Source organism: Sinocyclocheilus grahami, unplaced genomic scaffold, assembly GCF_001515645.1.
Source record: "Sinocyclocheilus grahami isolate Dianchi unplaced genomic scaffold, SAMN03320097.WGS_v1.1 scaffold29.1, whole genome shotgun sequence".
Classification (NCBI taxonomy): domain Eukaryota; kingdom Metazoa; phylum Chordata; class Actinopteri; order Cypriniformes; family Cyprinidae; genus Sinocyclocheilus; species Sinocyclocheilus grahami.
The window spans coordinates 1278985-1304131 of NW_015505208.1; the positions used below are offsets into that span (position 1 = coordinate 1278985).

The following is a 25147-nucleotide window of genomic DNA, read 5'->3' on the forward strand; positions in this document are numbered from 1 at the left end:
CCTTCCATAAGCTATATATTATGCAATATTCATATTTCTGGTAATCATTACATGATAAATGATTACCAAGAGACCAAACCAAGAAATAAATGTCTGATTTAATTTGAAATAAACATTTTCTCTTTCACTGGACAATTCATTTTTCTTTTCAGTATCATTTAAAGCGCAAATTATAAAATAAAATGTCATTTTACTGTATCCTGCATTATCCTGCTTGCCTCTATTTAACCATTTTTGGATCAAAGTTTGGTGATTGTATAAACTTTTAATTTGTAGAGTTAAGAGTTTCTAAGTCTGCAAGTAAAATACTACTATCTTATTATAACCTGTTAGTAGGCTACCTTGACTTGATAAAAAATACTGTTCAAACACAGACTCAAAAATTCTCAAATTTTTCTGTTTAATGTTTGATGTCTGCATTTTTCCTCTGGTATTTCAAAGACCAATCTCAGGAGCACACCAGTTTTTTCTTTAAAGCTCAAGAAATACTATACTAATTGGCTGAATGGAAACCAGCCCACATTACTGGTGCACAGCACTGCCCAGCTGCCACTGCTGGCATCTCTCAGCCACGCTGGATGCTAATGTTATACAAAAAGCATAGAATAGTAATTGTTTTCAAATGATGATGTGACCTAACATTGGTTTTTATTTGCTCTATGAAGACGTTTCATATAGGGAGGCAAAAACAATGGTTTAAAATGTAAGGGATATTGTATTGATCAGTTAAATATACTGAAAAAAAAATACTCATCACATTTATGAATAACAGCATAATCGTGGTTCAACAGAAAAAATCTAAACAAATAAAATAAGAGAGACTGGGGAAAGCTGTCTCAAGGGCAAACAGTTTTTTCTGGCCCTTACTGGTGGAATTTAGGATATGATTCTATAAATGAATTACTTATAAAAAATAAACCTTCGTTGAGAAATATCAATAAGGGATAGAAAACCCCCACATGTGCCAGCTGTAAAATTTCCTGTCAACTTAATGGACGCTCTGATGAGCTGCCGCCATCTTGTGGCTTGAAAAGGAAATGGCCACATTTAATAAATTGACAGCAAAATATATTTAAGATACAGCGGACAAATGTATTTTTTATCTAATAGGGTAAGATGTACATAATGTTCATAATGATGATGCATTAGCCAATCTGTTAATAAAGGGTAATAAATAGAAACATTTGTTATTTTAGTTGGCATAGTAGGCTACAAAATGTACAATTATTTAAAAATAAAGATACCCCAATAGTCTAATTATTTTCTTTAATATCTCTCTTCAAAATAAAAAACATATTTTACTCCACTATTTATTAAAAAAAAAAACATCAGTGTCCACGAATCCATCATCAATACATATGCACAAAAACCTTTAGTATTCAACAATGTCACATAACACTGTTTTCCAGAGACACAATTTATTGGACCTTCAAACTGTTTTGAGATGAAATTACACAATTAATGTCCCAAATCATGTTCTTTCTGGCTTTGTTTTATAAAGGCTCCTTTGAGAGTGTCTGCCATGAAAGTGCTTTGCAGAACATACATTTTATCATTCCACATTTAGTCACTGGTGACACATTTAAAATGATTCTTGAGATAATAAAGATCATATTCATTCATAGAGGTCTCCTGAGTGGCAGCATAACGGAACTTGGAATAGGCTTTGTCATTCTCAGACTGTCCCCATGGCAACATCGCCTTGATCTTCGATGCATGACTGATAATAATATCATCACAGGAGCCCACATGGAGGGAGCCGAGCCCATCAATAAAAAATGCTAAAGAAGAACCAAAAACATCATAGTAACGCACACACACGTGTCAAATACATGCATAATCTACTTTGGATTAGGCCTCTTACCTAAATGGCCAACCCGAGCCAGACGCGGGTCAAAGCCCACCTGTCGTATCTTTTCTGTGCGAGCCAAGAAGAAATTAACGACGGCGTCTGCAACCACACAATTGGGAAATCCCTCGATAACGTGGTGGAATCCCGTCCTTATGTGTAAGCAATCCCCCTCTTCATCACCTGCGTCTGTGGAGATGATGTGTCGATAGGTGGCAGTGTATCCTGTCACTTCTCTCACAGCTCCCCCCACCTCACAGTGCAAACACAAACCCAGGAAGCAGTTTGTCAACACATGTACAAGCTTTTTAACCTATTTTAAACATTTATATTACGTTTCTAACATATAAGCAATTTTACATTTAATCAGAATATTTATTAAACTTCGTACAATTACACTTAGACAGGGCTGCCAACTTTTGAGTTTAATTTAGAGTGAGAATTCCCACAGCCGGTTGGGTTGTTTTATATATAAAAAAAATTATGTAGACTACTGTAAAATAACTCTTGCAGTGCTGCAAAACTATTCACTTTTTACAACAACAAGAATAGCAAGGCAGCGTGAAAGAATTGCAAGATTTAGCTACTAGTCATACTTTTATAAATAATGCAACCGCATTTAAATTATATTTTGACACGAAAATTCAAATATTTTTCTGTTAATCTATTAGTCTGCATTGCTTGAACATCTATTCTGAGACATAATATTTTTCTGCCATTCGAAAACGAATCCCGCATTTATGCATTTATATGGCCGTTAGCAGCACGAAAAACAAAACTTTTATTAAAATTCTAGAAAGTGCACAAATAGCCCTTGCTTTATAATCACTGCTTTATATCCTTTATAATCAATGCACCTCTTATTTACATCGTGTTACATAGTGAGAGGATTTGCGATCGTGCAGGAAAAAAAATCCCCCCTTTAGAGGTGAGTGAAAGGCCAAACACAGGTGTTCAAGAAATCAACAGATATGTCTGTGATTGGCTACATTGCTCAGTGCTACGAAAACACGTTGAAAATAGAATCTTTTGACGCTTTCCAGAGCGCCAAAAACAAATACGTACAGGAGCCTTTAAATCTGTTTCGCCAATATATTATTACAGTTTTAACTGAGGGTGCTCTTGACTGCGTGAGAAAATGGATGTGTGGCATTGCGTGAGAGCGTGAGAAAAGTGCCAATTGCCTGAGTCTCACGCTGAATGCCAGCAGTGTTGCCAACTTTCAGAGACTTTGTCGCTATTTTTTGCGAGTTTTCAGACCCGTCTAGCGACACATATGTGTAAATGTGAAATGATTTTTGTCTAATGAACAAAGCTTAGTCATTTTACATGCAAATATAGCCGAAATCACAGCACAGCCCACATGAACAAATACTAAAGTGTTTTGAACCATACTATAGTAAAGTACTTGAATTAATTTGTTAATTCTATAGTTGCTGTGGCAATATAACAACTATAGTAATATAAACAAATTACTTTACCGAATACTGTACAGTAAAAGTTTTCTACAACTATAGGGTATAGTATACTACAATACACTAGTTTTTACTACAGTAAACTGTAAAGTATACTACAGTTCTGGACAAGAACTCCCTGCGCATCCATGCAGCCTAGCATGGATGAGAGCAGGGAGAGCAGCAATGACCCCCCAAAACAAAACCATATGCTGATATCCCCCAGCACAAACTGATAGCAAAATCTCAAAGCCTTAAGCAACAAGCATGTTGCCCTTAACCAATGACCAATCAAATATGTTGCCAAAACCCGCATAACCTGTAGCAACAATTCTGTTGCCTTAAACAAATGACCTAATGAATGTTGCCAATACCTTAAAAGCTCAAGCATTATCACCAAAGCTTGTTCTATTTTGATGTAGATCATTGAACCGTTAAGCTGCCTCAGAAGCATGTCCGATATCAGGTTCATGAGTTAACTTCATGAACAAATGCTGCCTGCAAAGTCATTGGCTGATGTCAGCAGCCTAGGTTTTCGGATGCATACGACTTCAACTGAACAATGACCGTTTACTATTTTCTCTTGGAGCTGCGCCGCAGCAGAAATGATTCCATTTGCACCATGGTCGTTATTTCCTGCGGCTTAAATCTGTGCTGTAGTGCTATAAAAATAAAGACGACTGGACTAGGTTAAAGGGGACACAACGCACAGTTTCGGCCAATCTCAAGTTAATCTTGAGTACCTATAGTGTAGTATTACATCATTCACATTGAAAACAGCCAAGCTCCTGGAGGCGAGCTGTGGGCGGAGCTGAAGAGTCGCGAGCACTTACGGGCCGATTGGCAACAAAACAGACATTGATGCAGTTTTACAGCAGTTCCTAGTCATGACCAGGATCTTTGTTTTATTGCTGGGACTGCTCCGTCTTTCAGTATCAAACGATGTGCAAATCCAGTGTCAGAATGTATCTTGTTATAAAACATTCGTCACCGAAATGACGGGAACAAACAAACATGCTTGAGAAACTCTTGCTGCTTCGGAAAAACAAATTGCATCCACTGTTCACATAACACTAAATAAGGTTATCTTTTCCTCACATCCAAAAAAACACTCTTTAGAGACATTAGGCTTGTTCGACTTCATGCAGCGCCGCCTGTCAAAAGCAATGCATCCTGGTTAGAAAATTTGTCCGACTTTGATCGGCGCTGCAGCCGCCTTATGATCACATGTGTACCAAAAAGTACCGCGAGAGCAAAACGAGACCAGCCGCCGGCTGCAGTGAGGGGAGGAGTGAAATAAGCTCAGTCAAGACGGACAGTCCTGACCTCTCGAAGTGAACAGATACCAACGAGATCAAAGACAGATATCGCGCTATTCTCACTCGTGTGCTCTACTGCTGATTAGCATGATATAATTTCAGTTCTGTTGCCTTTATATAAAAATAAATATGATGACCAAGACACTCAAACTGCTTGCTATTTAATACGAAAGGCATTTTTATCATTCATTTGTACTTTAATACAAACATGTATTTTAGATTTTTATAGAAATATGACAACAATAACATATCTCACAGAGATCGCACAGACATAGTGTTTGGGAATATTCATGCATAATTTAAATACTTAAATCACATGTAAAATAAAAACTAAAACATTTTAGCAGAGAACACAGCATCACGGTTGTCTGAACCAATGAGCATTAAGCTGTGTCTTCAGTCAGTCGTTTCCCCATCATGCTTTTGATCTGCGCAGTCTTTTGTAGAGTAATTTACAACAGCTTCGAACTTGGCTCAACCACTCAGAATCAAGAACTATCCGTTTTATATTTGTTTTACTCCTCCTCCATATGTTGCAAAGCATATAAAGTCTCTAGCAGTAGCGAGCTAGCGCTTAGGCCAGCTAGGGACCGTCTACAAAGTACATGTAAAGGATAAAAGGATTAATGTTTTCCCACCGGAATGTTTTTTACAATTAACAAAACAAGAGCAATTTCTGCACCAAGGTCTTTGAAAGATACAAAGACAAACACTTATAACGCTCACTTGAATTTAAATAAAAAATATTGTAAACAAGATATGTGATAGTGATTATTATTATTATATTACTATTAATAAATATATTAATAAAAGAAAAACCATATTAAATTCCATAATCCAGTGGTTATGCAGTAGGCTGATTCCAGGTCCTTGTGAGAACATTTTAATGTTCGTTGTTTTCACAGTAGTATGACACCAAAAAAGTACACGCTATTGAAATTAAAACCAATAAATACATTCATTTAAAATAAATACACTCTTCTGTATCAACCTCATGGTGTGTCTTGTTATTTTTATATTTGTTTTAGTCACAGAACTATAACAGAAAACATGCTATTGAAATTCAACAATTAAGATAAAGCTGGCAAAGTCTTGTTTTGCAGTTGTTTTGACTTGAACTTGAAAATCATATGTTTAATAAATTAATTTATTACACACAGTTTTATTACACAACTTCAATGGGTGTGTCTTGTTACAGATTAGAAAAAAAATTTGATGGTGGTTTTAGCCACAGAACTATAATTGAACACATACTATAGAAAATTAAACCAATACATAATTTGATAAATAATAAATAAATTAATTTCAAATGCATACAGTTTTCCATCTCAACTTCAAAAGTTGTGTCTTGTTAATTGGGCCTAAAAGAGCATTTCATATGCAGGTTTTACTCTCATTTGTAAATCAAGATACATGCTATTGAATTGAATTCAAAGCTGTTAATAAATTCATTTAAAAGGAATAGCCTATAGTCTTCTATTTCAACTTCAAAAGGTGTGTCTTGTTTCTGATTCCTAAATGAACATTTAAATTCAGGTTTTAATCTCATATGCAATTCAGGACACATGCTATTGAATAAAATTCAAATCTGTTAATAAATTAATTTAAATGTATGCAATGTATTTTCCATCACAACTTCAAAAGCGGTGTCTTGTTACTGGTGAATAGCCAATTAAATTGTTTATTAAGTTGAATAATTAAATTCAAGTCAAGTTTATTTGTATAGCGCTTTTCACGATACAAATAGTTGCAAAGCAACTTTACAGCAAATTAAGTTTCTACAATATTTAGTGGTAGCTTATCAGTGGTGACTGTCAGTCAATGTACATAAGACAGAAATGTACGGAAAAATCAATTAAAGACGTAATCAAACAGACGATGAACACTATTAACAGCAATTATTATATGATACAATCAAACTTATAGCAAAATGTGGTAGTTCTGTATGTTGTTTTGTAATAAATTCTGTAATAACCAATACATCAGTTGGTTAAATTAATTTTCGAGCTCATTTTCAAAGGGTCCGTATTTAATGTTTTGTAAGAGGGATCAGACAAAATGCATGTTATTTTTTTTAGTACTGTCCTGAGTAAGATATTTTGCATCAAAGATGTTTACATATAGTCCACAAGACAAAATAATAGCTGAATTATGTCAGAAGCTTCAGAAGAAACCCATCTTTCCCATGTTACCTGGAGAATTTTTCTGAAGAATAATGGACAGTTTGACTGCTCAGGACAAATAAGGGACTTATGAACAACTATCCAAAAAAAAAAAAAAGAATGGTATTTTTAAATTAAATTCAATAGCATGTGTCCTGATTTACATATGAGAGTAAAGCCTGAATTAAAATGTTCATTTAAGAATCAGAAACAAGACACACCCTTTGAAGTTGAAATAGAAGACTGTATGCATTTTAAATAAATTTATTAAAGGTTTAAATGTCAAACTCAGTCAAAACAACTGCAGTACCTTCCTCTAGGGGACAGTTATACTGGAGACTCTTTGGAAGGTTTCGCAAGCTATTCTTGAATGTCAATAGCGTGACTTCTGCATCTCTTTTGACAATGAAAACTGGAAAATGTTCTTTGCGAAATCTGTAACAAGACAGCCTTTGAAGCTGAGGTAAAAGATTGTAATTATTTTAAACTAAATTATGTATTGGTTCCATTTTCTATAGTATGTGTTCAATTATAGTTATGTGGCTAAAACCACCATCAAAATGTTCTTCTAGGAATCAGTAACAAGACATACCTTTTGAAGTTGAGATGGAAAACTGTATGCATTTTAAATTAATTTATTAAATGTTTGAATGTCAAACTCAGTCTTAACAAATGCAACATGTTCCTCTAGGGGGCGGTGTACTGCACAATCTATGAAAGGCTTTGTGAGCTTTTTGCTCAATCCTTACATTTAAATAGCTTTTGCTGTGTTGCAGTTTCGCGACTAAAACCACCATGTAAATGTTGTTCCATGAACCAGTAACACGACACACCCCTTAGAATTGGGACAGAAGAGCGTTTTTATTAGAAATGAATAAATGTATTTGTTGCCATTTCAATATCATGCATTGTCTTATAGTTCTGTGCATGAGACCAGCATGTAAATGTTGTTCTATCAACCAGTAACAAGACACACCCTTTAAAGTTGACATGTCAGACTTTGTGTATTTTTAATTGATTTCTGAATATGAAACTCAGTCGAAGCAACTGCAGTGTTGCACACTCTTTGAAAAGCTTCCAGAGCTGTTTTTCCAATTCAATAGCTTTTGTTACACTTTTGTGAATAAAACCAACATCTAAATGTCATTATAGGAAACAATTACAAGACACACCCCATAAAGCTTAAATAAAAGAGTATTTCTATTTTTTATTAATTGATGTATGTGCTTACATTTAGCATGGTGTGCTATAGTTCTGCAAATTCAACCGATATCTAACTGTTATTCTATGAACCAGTAACAAGACACAACCTTTGAAGATGAGATAAAGTGCTGCATGTTTACAAAAATGATTTGTTAATAGGTTTGAATTTGATTCAATAGCGTGTCCGAATATTTTTATGAGAGTAAAAGATACATAGAATGTGGTTCTATGAACCAGCAACAAGACACACCCTTTGAGGTTTAAATGTCAGACTCTGTGTATTTTAAATTAATGTATTCACATTTCTGAATTTTAAACTCAGTCAAAACAACTGCAATGTGTTTCTCTAGGGGGCGGTGTACTGCACATCTTAAAGGGTTAGTTCACCCAAAAATGAAAATTAACCCATAAATTACTCACCCTCAAGTCATCCTAGGTGTAAATGACTTTCTTCTTTCAGACGAATCCAGTCGGAGTTATATTAAAAATTGTCTTTGATCTTTCAAGCTGTTTAATGCCACTCAGCGGGTGTTGCATGCATCAGTCCAAAAGAAGTTAAATAAAAAGCGCCCATCCATAAAAAAAAGTGTCTCACACGGCTCCGGGGGGTGAACAAAGGCCTCCTGTAGCGAATCGATGCGTTTTTGTAAGAAAAATATCCATATTCAAAACGTAATAATCACTTTAATGTAGCTTGCGCCAACAATTGTACACGGAAGCAGCTCTGGGCAGATGACATATGAGGTCTGAAAGAAGAAAGTCATATACACCTAGGATGACTTGAGGGTAAGTAATTTATGGGCTAATTTAAATTTTTGGGTGAACTAACCCTTTAAGCTTTTTCTCAATTTTTAAATTTTAGGAACAAGTATCAAGACACACCCTTAGAAATTGAGAAATGTATGTATTTGTTTACATTTTAATATCATGTGTTGTCTTATATCTGTGAATAAAACCAACATCTACATGCTTTTTTAGGGACCACTAACAAGACACACCCTTTGAAGTTAAGATAGAAGAGCGTATTTACTTTACATTGACTGATATATTCGTTGACATTTCAAAATCATGTGCTGTGTTATAGTTTTGTGAATAAAACCAACATTTAAATGTTCGTCTATGAACCAGCAACAAGACACACCCTTTGAAGTTGAGATGGAATACTGTATGTTTTTAAAATGAATGTGTTAACAGATTCAACTTTAATTCAATAGCTTGCATCCTGATTTACATATGATAGTAAAAGATGGCTGTAAATATTGTTCTTTGAACAAGTAACAAGACACACCCATTTAAGTTTACATATCAAACTGTGTGCATTCTAAATTAATTTATTTAAAGGGGTCATATGATGCGATTTCAAGTTTTCCTTTCTCTTTGGAGTGTTACAAGCTGTCCGTGAATAGATAAGATCCCTAAAGTTGCAAAGACTAAAGTCTCAAACCCAAAGAGATATTCTTTTTTTTAGAAAAGTTAAGACTCGTCCACGCCCTCCTACAACGCCTCATTTAAACACGCCCCCACGTCTACGTCACTGTGTGGGAAGATTTGCATAACACTGCCCAAATGTATACGCAAAGAAAGAAGGCATAACTTTGATTCTTGCTGTAATATTGTTGCCGCCGCCATGTCGTGGAGACGCTGTGTGTTTTGTTGTGAAAGCGAAACTACTTTGTTTGGCCTTCCAAAAGAGGACACAACTAGAAATCAGTGGTTAAGTTGTATTTACAACACTGTTCCAGAACAGTTCAAACCAAATATTCAGATGTGTTCAACGCATTTAACGGAGGACTGTTTCCTGAACCTACAATGCCGGCTGTTCTGACTCACAACCTGTAAGTATGTTTCCATATTTAAAGAATTTGCCACTGATGATTCAAACACGAGTTTTGAGCAGTGTAGAGTAGTGCTTGTTGTTTGTCGTTTCTCCGATCACAAATGCAGACAAATGGTTTTATGTTTACGCATCGCAATACACAACGAAACGCGTAAAAAGACAATATGTCATTATAATCAGTAATTATGTCCCCACTGGATGCAACAAATGCCTCGTTTGTAATGGGCTTCATTGTTTTTGTTTTGGAGCGCAGGGACACAGAATCACAGTATGGCAAGGGGCGTAATAATTCCGTAACACGCTTGAGGTATTCGGCCAATCACAATGCACTGGATAGCTGGCCAATCAGAACGAACACACTTCGCTTTTCAGAATGATGAGCTTTGTAAAAATCTACGCGTTTCAGAAAGGCGGGGCATAGAGGAGAAACAATAATGTACAGCATGTGGAAAATAATGTGTTTTTTTACTTTAAAACGCATAAACACATTTCATTACACCAAATAAACTTTTTAGCAACGTCATATTACCCCTTTAAACTTCTGAATGTCAAACTTGGTCAAGACAAGTGCAATATCTTCCTCTAGGGGGCGGTAAACTGCACAATCTTTGTAATGCTTTGCAAGCTTTTTCTCAATTTTTCCATTTCAATAGCTTTTGTTGTGCTATAGTTCTGAGAATAAAACCAACATCTAAATGTTCTTTTATGAACCAGTAATAAGACACACCCATTAGATCTGAGATTTATTTTTTATACGTTTCACAAGTGAAGCATTTAGATGGAGTAATTGTGATTTTTGCTCTTTGCAGACGGTCCCTATCCTGCACTTTTACATTATAAGGTTTATCAGTTACAATGCCTTAAGGCAGATTAAAACAAATAACAATTATAGCACATTATGTTTCTTGTCCTTGTGCAAAATCGTTAAAGAAATATTGAAGATTTCCTAGGCTGAATCTCTGACAAATGTCAAATTTCGAACTAACTTTATATCGGTCTTTCCTTGGGGGTTTTAGACATAGAAAAGGTGAAAGAATACACTGCATTGTCCGGTTTTCTCTCAGAACGATGATCGGAGTTAACGTTACTTTTGCAATTATCGATGCAGCATGAATGACATCCAATGATGACATTTTCCACAAATCAATATTTGTGCATGAGTCCTTGAATTATTGTTTCAACTGGCTTGTTCAATCAGTGAAACAGCGCCTACCGTGTTTTACTTGAAGACGTGGAACCATTCCATTGTCACAGTGTTAGTATAAAATGGACAAACAACTGGAAATATGGACTTGATATTCGGTAATAAGGCACCATTGATTTATTGCCTCTAGTGAAAACTACACTGGTATACAAGGCAGAGCAGAGGTGAAATGCACAGAAAGTAGTAAAAAAAAAATATTATTAATAATAAGGGTGTAACGGATTGTGAAATAGGAAAGGGTAACGGACTTCGGTAACATTTAATGCTGCCCTCCTTGTTGTGTTTGGTGACCCTTTTGTAGCTATATCTGTAGTAGCTGTTTGCATCAGAGCAAAATGCTTTATTTGATTAGCTTTATTATTTATTTGAATGAAGCTTAGACATTAACTGGGTAACAATAAAGCCTTTTTATGAAATAGAAGGGGATCATGGATTTCTAAGGTATGAACCGACAAAAAGGCAACTATACAAGAAGGTCTCGCTGTTTTGTTAAAACCCTGAGAAGTCTTTAATATTAATACTTCTCAAATGACTACACATCCATGAATGAGCAAACAGCTACTAATTATACTCACAAATTAAGTAATTAAGTGAACTCACCCTCACAAGATTGCTTATCTAAAGGGAGGTACTGACTGTTTGTGGTGAAAAGTCACACCCTGCAACTACACTTGGGAAACTATTGCTTAAGCGAGTTCATCAGTATTCCTTACTACCAGAAGTACAATACAGCTTTAAGTTTTGTTTTTTCACCATACATTAGAATGTGTCCTGTTTAAGTTTATATTTTTCTGAACAAAAAATAATTATTATCATGCATTTTTTATTATGTTTGACAGAAAACACACACTAAAATGTAATTCATTTATATACCAAAAAATCTTGTTAGGCATATTTAAAACATGAATCATTTGACAACATATTAAACGACTCTATTTAAGCATCACAGTGCAGCCCTCAAATATCAATTAACTTAATTTAAATCTTTATACTTTGCTAATGTCCTTCAAACCACTATGTTTTCCAATTTGCCAACAAGAAGTTTTTGTAAGGAAGTGAAAATCATTGAAAATATATTAAAACTTAGTTTGATCATATATTCTTATTTGTATTTTAATAAGTACAGGTCAGAATAAGCATATTGTTTCACTTTTACATAAATATATGTGTTACACTGAATGACCATGGTTTGTTACTCTGAATGACGATTTGCCAAAAAGAGAGATAACATTGCCATTGTTCCCATAACTGAAATATTTCTAGTATTAATCTGTGTCATTAAATTAGTTCTGTCAGGACCACTATCGTCAAAATGATAGATACTTAGCATAAAGTTTGGTTTGGCGGTATGGTTCTGTTCTGGGCAAAAAACCTCCCTGCCCATCCATGCAGCTTGTCATGAATGAGCAGGGAGAGCAACAATAATAACCCCCCCAGGGTTAACAGAACAGAACAAGGCAGATATCATTAATGTACTCAATGATATTTAAGTGAAACACTTTATTCAAGATAAAGGAGTCTGATTAGCAAGGAATATCAGAAAGCTAAGTCCTGACTGTGGCGAAAGGTGGAGCTGGGGATGGAGGAGGGTAATTTGCTCCGAAGCAAGCTGAAAAGCTGCTGAATAATACTGAATACAGCTTATATAGGAATGCCGCGATAGGTGTCGTATTCCTATAGGTAGATGTGATCAGCTGAGAATCAGCTGATGCAAGCTTGACTCACGTGACCTGCCAGAACTAACGCTAAAGCTTAATTTTTAATACTATTCCTGAGTAAATGACTGCAGAAACAGATGTTGAAGTATAATAAGCATTTTCTTGATGCTCCCCTGCCATGCTTGCTTAGCTTGTCACTTTGTTTCTGACTTGCTCAGCCTCAAAAATTCCTGCTTGCAGCCACATTTATTAATACTTTCTGTTTGCAAACATAAATGACATTATCAGGATGAGTATTTGGGGTGGGCCTCAGTGATCTCTCTTGAACTACTGACATACTGTAGTGAGGGGGTCTCTCTGCCCAGAATTATTGGCAAGCTATTATTCCAACAATTACAATCCTCAATACCCTTCTCTTTTCCTGGCTAAACGCACGTTCATACCAAGTACGGTAAGAATAAAGATTTTAAAAATAAATTAAAAAACAATCATGAAAGTGGAAAAAAAAGCAGATTCCACAGCACAACTAACGATAACTGAAGAGAGAAACGATATTGTTGGAATCTCTTTTATATTGTTGGATTTTTTTTTCCAGCTGATGAATGATAAAAGCATTAACAGCCAATTAGAATTCATTCAACTTTAAAGAACTCGATCATTTAAAGTGGCACACAACAAATCTGCAGCACATGTTTAGAATGAACAGTGCTATTGTTCATCAGTGTGGAGGCTAACAGTTACTGTTATAGTTATTGTTCTTGGTGTGAACGGGCTTTAAGAGTGCCACCCAAGCTACTGGGTCCACACTTTTTTGGCTTTTTACAGTGCCAAGTGACTCCCCCTCTGTTCATGGGTGTCTATAATTAATCAATAATCAAATTAAACAATACCAAAATGCATTCAAATATTAATATTTATTAAATTTAACACATATTTGTCAATGCTAAACATTCCTCATTTATCTGTAATATAAATAAGATGGAAAAACTGTTATTTATACAGTTATACTGCCACTCAGTGTAATGAATGACACTGTGGTGTAACAGAGAATTTGCATTACACTAAATGACAACACCATTACCCTGAATGACGAAACTTCTACATCAGCTAATATTTCAGGCAATCAAATGACCACCTATTTCAAACAGTGAACTTGACCAGTAAAGTTAATCGCAATTATTCACAACATCTACTTGTTTTTCAAAATATCTAATATTAAAAGTGTTTTTTGGCATTTCACTGAATGACGTGTGTTTTTGTAACCTATGTTAACACACCATGAAAAGGTGAAATTATCAAGTATTTAAGAGCAATAAACTCACTTTGCTGCAGCACCACACGGTCTTTCAGGAGCCATTTAAGGATGTCACAGACTGCCGAATGACTATCAGTTTTTTATATGATTTCAGAATAACGTCTTATTCCTGTTACACTGAATGATCTCAGTTAAACTGCATTTTCGGGACAAAAGTCCCCTGTCCATTTAAATACTTTAAAAAAAACAACAAGACAGTCCTTTTAATATAACACAACCCATACTTACTTGAAAATGCCAAGACAACAAATATATTTTTTAACTTGGTATTTTATATGTTCATTTAAAGATGTATTAGTAAAATCAAAGTCCAGACCATTACGCTGAATGACAATTTTACTATTTGGAACATTATTTCCTTCATATTTTGACATTTGATTGTAATTATTTAATTTTAATTAATTATTTTTTATTGTCACAAAAGTTATTTGAAATCTGAAAGTAGACAATTCACTTGCATTTAAGATGTTTTTTATGCATTTAAAATGACTTTCGTAAATGTAATTTAATGCGGACACCAAAATGGTGACATCTAGTCTTTGACCTACATACAAATACATACAAAACAAGAATGTTGTGGGTTTTGTTCAGGCATGTAAACCAGCCCGCAGCTGTATGATGCCTTTGTTTTCTCCTTTGCATCTTACAATTTTCTGTTTAGGTTTTCTTTGAATCTCATTTGTTTGGCACAACCAACCAAACAACACAAAAAGCTTTGTGTAATGAGAAATGTATGCTCTGTGGTAGGGCTGCACGACTAATCGAATGCGATTGTCATGCACATTTTGTTAGTAAAGCCGGTTCTGTAATCAGCAGTAAATCATCATCACGTGCTTTCAGATGGAGCAGCATTTACTACACAGAGCCATAGCTCACTGACAAGTTACGCAAAAAAATCGCAGATGATTTTATTGCGCGATTATGAAATCGAACAAATCGTTCGCAATAATGACAGCTGTTTGCATAGCTTCTCAGTGAACTATGGCTCTGTGTAGTAAATGCTGCTCCATCTGAAAGCATGTGAAAATACCACATTTAATAACATATTTTTACTCCAAACTCACTTCATAATGTCAGTCGAGTGTTTGAAATAAATCCTTCTGTGAGATGATGTGGCTTCTTACACAGAATAAGGCACGGAACATATTTCATAGTATTCTAAGCAGTGATAAAGGCTTTGCATTATAAATATACTTTATTTGAATGAAAATAATAATAGTAATAACTCAGATAAACCATATATTGCCATAATCGTGTGTTTATTAGTCACGTTGAATCAATAAAAGCAGTTAAATCTTCTGTTTATCCAGCTACCGCTGTAGGCATTTCCTGGGTTTCTTCTGCGAGGCGTATTTTGAGTTTCAGCGCGAGAGCGCCCTCTGACATTTGGATGGAGATTTACTACTGATCACAGAACCGTGCTTCACTGAAAGATATGCATGACAATCGCAGCTTCTGTCGAATCGCGATTTCGATTCCATTTCGATTTATCGTGCAGCCCTACTCTGTGGTATGTTTTTCTTCAACCATGTAACCTTTAGGTTTTTTTGCTGTATGAAATATTAGGAAGTTGTCTCCAAATGTAAGCATGTGTTTGTTGCACCTTAGCATGTGTTTAATAGTTGCCCCACACAATAACCACATAGACCTAAACACCTATGCCTCATTTGTGCTGGACTGCATCAGCTTCTGTAGGACAATGTCACCACAGAGAGGAAAATTCACACACTGCCCAATCACAAACCATGGATGAATAAAGCTGTGATTAGTCTCTGAACTGAGGGCTCTGAACCACATCAACCCGAGCAAGGCTACTGGGCTAGAAGGTGTACCAGGATGGGTCCTAAAAAAACACTGTGCAGGCAAGCTGACAGCATTATTCACTGACCTGTTTAACACCTCCCTGGAGCAGGCCATTGTTTCAACGTGCCTCAAGTCAGCCACAATCATCCAAGTTCCAAAACAAGAAGGTTTTGATTAAATGTTTTGAGCGACTGGTTTTGTCACACATCAGGAGAAGCATTTCTCCCTCCGAGAATCAACACCAGTTTGCCTATAGAGGAAACAGGTCAACTGAAGAAACTGTGTCACCGGCTCACCACACAGCCCTAACACACATAGGTCAGTGGGACACGTATGTGTAGATGATATTTATTGATTATAGCTCCACCTTCAATACCACCCCCACCAACACCATCTTGGCCTCAATACACACCTGTGTAACTGGGTGCACGACTGCCTCACCGGTAGACCGACTGTGCTCATGAATCCCCCTCCATAATACTGAACACAGGAGCACCGCAGGGCTCTGTGTTGAGCCCCCTTCTCTTCTCACTCTACATGTACAACTGCAAACCCTCTTATGAGACTAATAGCATCAGTAAGTTTGCAGACGACACCATCGTTGTAGGTAGAATAACAACAACAACAAATCAGCCTACAGAGCAGAGGTCAAGAAGTTGGAGAGCTGGAGCTGAAACAACAACCTGATCCTCAACACAACAAAGACAAAGGAGAGGATTTCAGAAGACTGAAATACACGAACCTTGAGACCTCAACCTCCTCTCCCATATTATCTCTTGTGCAATTCTTTATCGTGCAATATTTCATTGTGTATTATTCACAGTGCAATATGACAACTACCTACCTCAGCACTTGTCACTTCCTACTTCACTGCACATCATTTTTACATTTATGTACATCTGTTGTCTTTGTTTGTCTCTCTGTAGTTTTTATGTATTGTACTGTTACATGGTGTACTGTGTGTAATGTATATTATGCATGCATAGTAGCATAGCCATTAGTGTATAAAACTTGTGTATAGAATTGTAATATTGGTGTTTGTGTATTCGTAGGCATCTGGAAGTTGCTTCACCAGAGTTTCAAAGTGCATGCACTATGACGATAAAAAACTTACTTACTGAAGACAAAACCACAGCTGCATGACACAGATGCACAGCAAAGATTCATCCAATATTTGAGACATTTTGTAAAGCAGTTTCTTATTATTCTTAACTTATCCTGTTTCTAAATCACAAAAATCACAAATCATCTAGATCCTAATCTGTCTGTTATTATTTCTTAGTCTCATACCTCATCACTTTACATTTAGAACCATGACTGGTCGGAACAGACATTTTTTTTCATGCATCAAAATTTGTCTTGGTATTAACAGATGATTGAAAAGACTCACCAGGTCCAAAGTTGTTCTCTCCAAAATATCCACCATTTTTTCCAGTTTGGTGCTTGAGGTGAAAATGAAGTCATCATCCACCCAAAGCACATATTTGGTTGCTACCTGAGAGACGGCCAGGTTACGGCCAGCAAACCAGCCCTGTAATGAGAAGTAGACAGCACTTTAAATCTGTTTGTCCTGAAAAGAAAACATAATAGCTCAAATAGCCTTTGCTGAGTTTATATGAATGAATATAAACATAGAACATCCATACCTTGCCAAAGGGCATGATATAATGTTCAATGTAGGGTCCATTTACAGGTTTAGGCTCCTCTGTGTCATCAGCTATCACTATAGTAATAGTGGGGTAGAACTGTCGAATGCTATTGATCAAATCCTGAAGTTTATCATAGCGTAGAAATGTTTTTGTGGCAACTGTGACAAGAGTGCTTATATTGTATTCTGTAAGAAGGATGATATAAAAAATTAGTATGTATTGTAAAATAAAATTGTATTATGAATTAAATATTTATTATATTTGTTTTACCATTTTTGGGTCCGGGATTATAGAATTTAGGCATTGGTGGATGTCTGATCTTAACAGTAAAGGAGGCCTGGAATATACCTGCTTTAAATTGTACTGCCATAGACAAAGGAACAGTGTTATATAATTTAAAAAAGGCACAAAATAGACTGCTGAATATAGAGATAAGCATGTATTACAGCATAAACAAAATCTAAATGAATACCTTCTAGTTATCTAGAAAGTTTTGAAAGTTTTTCTGCATTTTAAAGTCAAAATTGTTATGTCCTGATGATCTTGCCTTAATCATTGTTTGCTTTGGATAGTTGAATCATATAATTATTCAGCTCTATAAATCCCTGTGGATGGCTATATTCTCTGTGTCATTACAACATCATCACAGGATCCTGCTATATGAGATGACAGAGAACATATTCTGGCCAGATAATTGATATTTGACTTGAACAAACCGTTATACAATGCTACTGTACATCACAAAAGGTCATTCGGAAGCCGTTTGCTGCAGTGCTGCAGTTTGTTGTAATTGTAGATGGGGTAGAGAACACATTTCTGATGGCAAACCCATTGTTTACTCAAGTAAATGAGATAATACATTGCTGTTGTTTGCATAACTCAAGCTTCTGCTTTCGTTATACCTAATTGCTGATTTTGAGTTTTGTCACATTAAAGAAAATAGCCACATTGTAAAAGTGATTTATGCTAAAATTGCTTACTTCAAATGAGTTTAAATAACAGTTTCTGAACATTTTGTATACTTAATTTGTGTTCAATCTACTTAAATAAGAACAACTGAAGTTCACTGAAGTCTTTACTCAACCAATGGTGTGAAATCTACCCTAAAAAATTGTTACCTCAATTTTGAGTAGATTCTATAGGTTTGTTTTTACAGTGGGAAAGACTGTGTTCTGGGGTCTCACCTATGTCTGCTGTGTTGGGATGGAACCGTGTGTTTGTGTAGGTAACAAACTCTAGCTGTCTGTTCAGGGAAGCCAGTGATCTGCTTATAAAACTAATATGCATCTCTCCTTCCCCTTTGACTTGCACACCATCCACCAGCGCTGCTGTATTGAATGTTCCCATTGTAGCAATCAGATCTACCTGCAAGTGATATTGTAATAAAAACAGTATGACTTTGCTGTTTTAAAGCAGAAAATTCTTGTTCTTGGATAAAAATTATAGTCTGTCTGTCAATCCTTTAGTGAGGAAAGCTTTCTTTGAATCACATCCCTATTAAAGGGATAGCTCACTCCAAAATAAATAAGATGTCAAGATTTACTTATTTCAAACCTGTATGCTGTATTTCATTCTGTGGAACATAAAAAACAATTAAGAACATAAAGGAACATAAAGAATAATTATTTACAAATCTCAAAATGGCTCTATTCCATTCAACAGCTCATAGTGGCCATAGGCTATCAAAATTAATAAAAAACACTATAAAACCACCACCAAAGTAGTCCAAACAAATGGTGTACTATATTTCAGCTCATTGAAGCTATATGGTAGTTTTATGCGAGAACAGATGTAAAATGTAAGCCATTATTCACTTTCATTCATGGCAATTATTATGCAGCTTATGGCGCATATGGCAGGAATGATGTTATGATGATCGTTCACAAGATATGCAAGCAGGGCCGTAGCTGGGGATGTGGGGCCCCGGTTGAAACCACAATCCAGGAAGGGGGAGAAAGGGGCTTTGGCTGAAATCGTCAGGGGCCTCTGATAGCCATAGAATCATCAACACCTTTCTCCAAGCTAGTGCCGGCCCTGCATACAAAAGCCTATGACCTGAAAATGACCTTTCATGCAGTGTGTAACGCAGCTGTACGTGAATGCAAAGTTGTTTATGTCTCTCAAAAGAAAGAGTTGACTCTGAATCACTTAAACGAGTCGTTTAAAATTTCGAATCCCATTTCCGTGAAGTTCACACATCACATGTTATCACATTTGCAAAATGTCCACCTACTATAGGTTCTGTGTGGACATCCCACGAAAACTTGAATGCCGTAGCTGGTTTGTGTGGATAACATGTCGACAAGTGAAGTGAAGTGAAGTGACATGTGGCCAAGTATGGTGCATATTTTATAGTGCTCTGCATTTATCCCATCCAAAGTGCACACACACAGCAGTGAACACACACACCGTGAACACACACCCGGAGCAGTGGGCAGCCATTTTTTTTTGCTGCGGCGCCCAGGGAGCAGTTGGGGGTTCGGTGCCTTGCTCAAAGGTGGTATTGAAGGTGGGAGAGTGCTGTACATTCACCCCCCCCACCTACAATCCCTGCCGGTACGAGACTCGAACCCGCAACCTTTGGGTTACGAGTCCGACTCTCTAACCATTAGGCCACTACTTCCCCAAGACGGTGTGCTCAGTGTTTTGTCACACACACACCCACACACACATACAGTTTGTATAGGAAAGGGTTAAAGCTTAATGCAGTAAAGAGAAGAGAAATAAGAATATGAAACTATGGTACCATTTGATATTCAGCAGATAAACCAGTGATATCAGCATTAGTTGCCATGGGGACCAGGGGGGCCTGGTGTCGTTGCAGACATCCTGGCACCCAGTTTATTGGGTGAGGGGACTGTGACGATTTGTTAATCTAATGAATAACTGATTTGTTAAATCAAATGAAAAATTGTGTTTTTGATTGGTCCAGATGCTACATTTCTTTCGTCCATGTGATACATGTGCAGATCATGGTGTTCAGATCCTGACACTTCAGCAGGTTTGGGGTTTGGAAGTTGAAATTCTCCAACTTTTGTTTTGTGTGTTTTTTTGTCAAGTAACTGGTATATTATGTTTTCATTGGCTAGGTAGTTTCTTGTGTTGTTGATTTGTGTAGCGCATGGCTTGTTTTTATCATCGGCCGCATGTTTCCGTGTTGTAATGTTTTTTTGTGAATGCTCAGTAGGGGAGAGCTCTTATTGGTAGCATGTTCATCTCATGTTTTGTGTGGGCTATGTGCTCCTCTGTCAGTTGTCTTAACCCAGCACCTTATTTAACTTGGTTTATTTGCCCTACCTGCTCTTCCTTGTTACCCTCCTATTCTGCTCCTATTTATTCTCCCTGTGTTCTCAGTCTTGTGCCAGATTGTTGGTTAAACAAAGCATGTCAACATTTGAGTCCTCAATCATCCCTTACCACAGAACTTGACAGTCTTTTCGTCATGAAATATGTATAAATAATCTTCTGTAGCAAACAGAATACAGGTTTATAAATGACATTAGGATGAGTAAGTTCATTTAGTCAATTACATTTCATTATTGAAGCATGAAGAATAATTCTGTACTTACCAAATAAGGGCCCTTTTTGGATATTTGGTTCAGACCTAAACCTTGAAAACACAATAACAGACTTTATGTGAGATCTTGCCCATGTGCTTTAACTCGTAAAAGATATGGCTTATATGCTTAGCAAAACATTATTGGTCATAATCTTTTATGGTACATCAAAGATTATGTACATTAAAATTAAAAATTTTATTTGTTTCCTGTGGAATGAAAATTAAGTAATGTATTACAATTCAAGACCGATATAATTTTTTCAAAATGCTGACACAAAACCAAATTAAGTCCACATTTCTGATTCTAAATTACACATCAAAAATTTATTTATTTATTTTTGGTGAAACCAAACTGTTATTTAACATTTATCAATCTGTCAGACACATATTCAGCTGTATCATATATATGTGAACAATGTCTCTCGTAAGTTCTCAGTAACATTCTATGATTTCTATCGAGGGGGACCAAACACCCAACCCCTCCGAAACACGATTTCTACCGAGGGGGCCCCCAAAACTCTAAACACACCCCTGCACAGTAAATGGTTCACTCTGATTGGATCAAAAATAAATCAAATTGATCAGTGGTTCTCGAAGACAAGCTAAGAAAATCAGATTTTACATATTAAAACAACTTGACTGTATTTTACCAGGAATTAGAATGATCCTTGTTGGTCTGACTTCCACACCCTGCGTAGGGTACTGAAGAGGGCTGTTGGCTTCAGCTATGATAAGTGAGTCTGCAGTTGTATACGTCCTGAATGGAGAAAACACTACTAATTTAACAGTTAGTTATTTATTCATGTCATTCCAAAACTGTATGACTCTCTTTCCCAGTGGAACAATAAAGATATATTTTATTAGGTTTCCCCAGAATGGGCAATGGCAATTTTTTAGAATGCAGAAATATGGTAAAAATGGTGCATCACCTCTTACGGAAACTGTGATACTCTTTATTTCTGTATTGCTTTGCTTTTTGCATGTCTGAATCCTTTAAGGACACATGTAGCTGGGTAGCTGATACTTGAGGAAACAGCAGTTGAGCGAATGGGAAATTAATGCCTGATTTGTCGCCTTCACAAACACACCCATTATTGGCAAGACTCCTGGTTAAAAGTAAAAAGCATAATTGAAAATGTTCTAAAATCCAGACACACGTCACATCTTTCATTCAGTGTATTACAAAAAAAATGTAAAGTGGAAGAGGTGCCATGATTTGTGAATTATAATGATACATTTCCCTGTTTTAATTTCAAATACTGAGGTTTTTAATTGCCAATGGAACTGAATTACAACATACACTACATTTGAGATGGAAATCTGATGGTGGTAAAAAGCTGCAATAAACTGACCAGGAAGTGGTTTTGTAGCAAAGCTACGCTGGCACACAAATTTCCTGTAGTTCCCTTTCAGTCAGTCACGTTCTATGTTACGTCAGTCGTGACTGACGAATTGGGATCTCGCCCGAGAGCCCAATCACCTTGGAGTGTAAACTAAACAAGCCAATGACAGTTGGTATGCGTGTTTCGCCACGCGCACCCCGCCCCGCAGCGCGGGTATAAAAGGAGAGCGTGTGCAAACGCACATCAGCTTTTCGCTTTGGAGCCGAGCCTTCTCAGGACGAATCTCCACGAGTGTTTGGAAGAAACAGCTGGTGTTGGTGTTACGGCGCGTCAGCGGCGGTTGCCATTCAGTGCTGCTCACCTGCATTCTGCGGTCTCGCCGCGACCTCCCCTGGGCGCTTCAGTGCTCTCGGTCGACGATTCGTTCCTGGAATTCAGAACGGGTAACTCTCACGTTGTCCTGAGACCCCGACCTGGATATGCCTCCTATGCGTGGGATGTGGTTTCCGTAGCATTCCCAACTGGGTACGCTTTCCCAGTGTTATCCAATGTACCACTGTATGGAACAGCAGTGGCGGACACCTCTGCCTAGCCGCTGTCCTATCTTCCGCCCCAGCTGGTGTGGGGGGACTTGCCGGCTTCCGCAGGGCACTGGAGGGGGTCAGCAATAGTGGCGTTTTCCATACGGATCCCAATTCGTCAGTCACGACTGACATAACGTAGAAAGTGACTGATTGAAAGGGAACGTCTCGGTTACTTGTGTAACCCTCGTTCCCTGAAGGAGGGAATGGAGACGTTACGTCCCGTCGCCACAGTTGCTGTACCACCGCTGTACGGCCGGGGCACGTAGTCTCGGCTCCTCAGCGAAAAACTGATGTGCGTTTGCACGCGCTCTCCTTTTATACCCGCGCTGCGGGGCGGGGTGCCCGTGGCGAAACACGCACACCAACTGTCATTGGCTTGTTTAGTTTACACTCGAAGGTGATTGGGCTCTCGGGCAAGATCCCAATTCGTCAGTCACGACTGACATAACGTCTCCATTCCCTCCTTCAGGGAACGAGGGTTACACAAGTAACCAAGACGTTTCTACTCACTTTGACAGGCTCTCTTTGAGATGGTAAGGAATATGGTCATTTTTGCGGTCTATGTTTTGTATCCTTTCCTCCAGTAGCATTTTTAAAGAGTCTGATCCTCGTAGCACATCAATCGTCGTCATCGTGTATGAATTCCAGTGGTAAATGAGCATGGCTGTGAGCGGCAAGACCACCAACAAAACTGCCACTGCTTTCCTTTTTACAGCACACATAATTGCCTGAAGCACAAAAAGACAGAAGAGAGGTATTGGGAATTACCCACCAATTTATACACATTATCATCAGGACACAGTTGACATTAAAGACAGGTATAATAATTCACATGTCTAAGCCCTGCTTTGCATTTATCTTGTATTCTGGTCAGTAAAGAATTCTACATGTCTCAAAGCAGACGATTAAATCCAGCAAACCAACTATAGCGTCAGTTGAAATGCAAAGGAAGGACCTTGTTGATTTCCTTACATTTGTATTCCTCTTCAGTGTTATGAAACTGGAAGCTTAGTCAGATTGAAAGCGGTGTAACATGTCTTTTCAAGCTTAAAATTCAGTGGCTGACAAAATTGAATGGTTTAAGGCAATCCATTTCATCAAATGAAATGAGTTAACTCATAGTTTGCAGAGCACGTATGCATTTGAATGTCTAAAGAATGTCTAAAGATTCCTTAGCCCAGGTAAGACGCCTCTGACGTTGTCTGTGGTTCAGGAGTGGCTTAACAAGAGGAATACGGCAACTGTAGCCAAATTCCTTGACACGTCTGTGTGTGGTGGCTCTTGATGCCTTGACCCCAGCCTCAGTCCATTCCTTGTGAAGTTCACTCAAATTCTTGAATCGATTTTGCTTGACAATCCTAATAAGGCTGCGGTTCTCTCCTGTTATGAGATCCCAGTGCCACTGTTATTTCATTGAAAAATGTAATTAAAAAATATATATTAAATAGATAAATAGATAAAATATATTAAAATAGAAAAAAATCATAATCCTATAAGATTGTGAAGTTAAAGATGAAGTTTGAAGATGAAGTGCAATTGTCCTGACACTTAGAAAACTATTTTAAAAAATCCACAAACACATACTGTATGTGTCACGGTGTGCCTACTGTGAGGAGCGAGGAACAAGAAGAAACAAAGGAACAAGGAACAAGGAAAGAGGAATGAGGAACAAGGAACGAGGAGTGAGGAGAACGCAGGATTAACAGTCTTTATTGACATCACAGTCAATACTTTATTGTCACACTTTGGACACAGGGATTGACGTTCAAAACGGGAGAACTCAAAACAGTAAACACCTTAAATACACAAGACATGAGAGGGGAAGACGAGAAACACCTGGGATCAATAAATATAATAGGAACAGGAAAAAGGAAGGACCAAATATGGGCATGGACATAACCTGGAGCACTGGGGGAGCAAAACATACACAAAACACGGAACAGAGTCTAACAATATGAGGACATCTCATATACTTCTATTTTTATCCTAACCATATAAATACATAAATCGAACCAGAGTTGACCCATTTTTATTTTTTTTTAACCAGTGTGGTCTGCCTCACAAGTGTTCAGGGTTCACTATATTATTGAGGACATTTTTCAGTAGTGTATAGCTAGACCCATACACACACATTTAAATAATGAGTTTTAGAAGCAAATTCAACATTTATCAAATCTGAGGGTGGGTAATGAAAACCTTGTGAAAAGA

The 25147-nt window shown here is 37.0% G+C and overlaps 1 protein-coding gene across 1 annotated transcript; it reads right to left on the reverse strand.

Moving 5' to 3' along the window:
* Positions 1-1283: 1283 nt before the first annotated feature.
* On the reverse strand, positions 1284-24020 carry b4galnt1a (beta-1,4-N-acetyl-galactosaminyl transferase 1a). The gene is made up of 11 exons (XM_016256829.1): positions 23912-24020; positions 23450-23667; positions 21942-22118; positions 21663-21769; positions 21023-21063; positions 18638-18818; positions 17724-17816; positions 17451-17638; positions 17195-17335; positions 1865-2102; positions 1284-1781 (listed from the first exon to the last, which is right to left on the reverse strand). The coding sequence occupies exons 2-11, from the start codon at positions 23659-23661 to the stop codon at positions 1564-1566; spliced, it is 1596 nt and encodes a 531-aa protein (XP_016112315.1). The 5' UTR covers positions 23662-23667; positions 23912-24020; the 3' UTR covers positions 1284-1563.
* Positions 24021-25147: the final 1127 nt, after the last annotated feature.

Bases quoted from the DNA above. Each gene is read 5' to 3' on its own strand.
- b4galnt1a (XM_016256829.1), bottom strand. From the start codon at position 23,661: ATGTGTGCTGTAAAAAGGAAAGCAGTGGCAGTTTTGTTGGTGGTCTTG. The intron at 18,819-21,022 runs GTAAGTACAGAA...TATCACTTGCAG, and splicing joins CCAAAAAGGGCCCTTATTTG to GTAGATCTGATTGCTACAAT. The intron at 17,639-17,723 runs GTAAAACAAATA...TCCTTCTTACAG, and splicing joins TAATCCCGGACCCAAAAATG to AATACAATATAAGCACTCTT.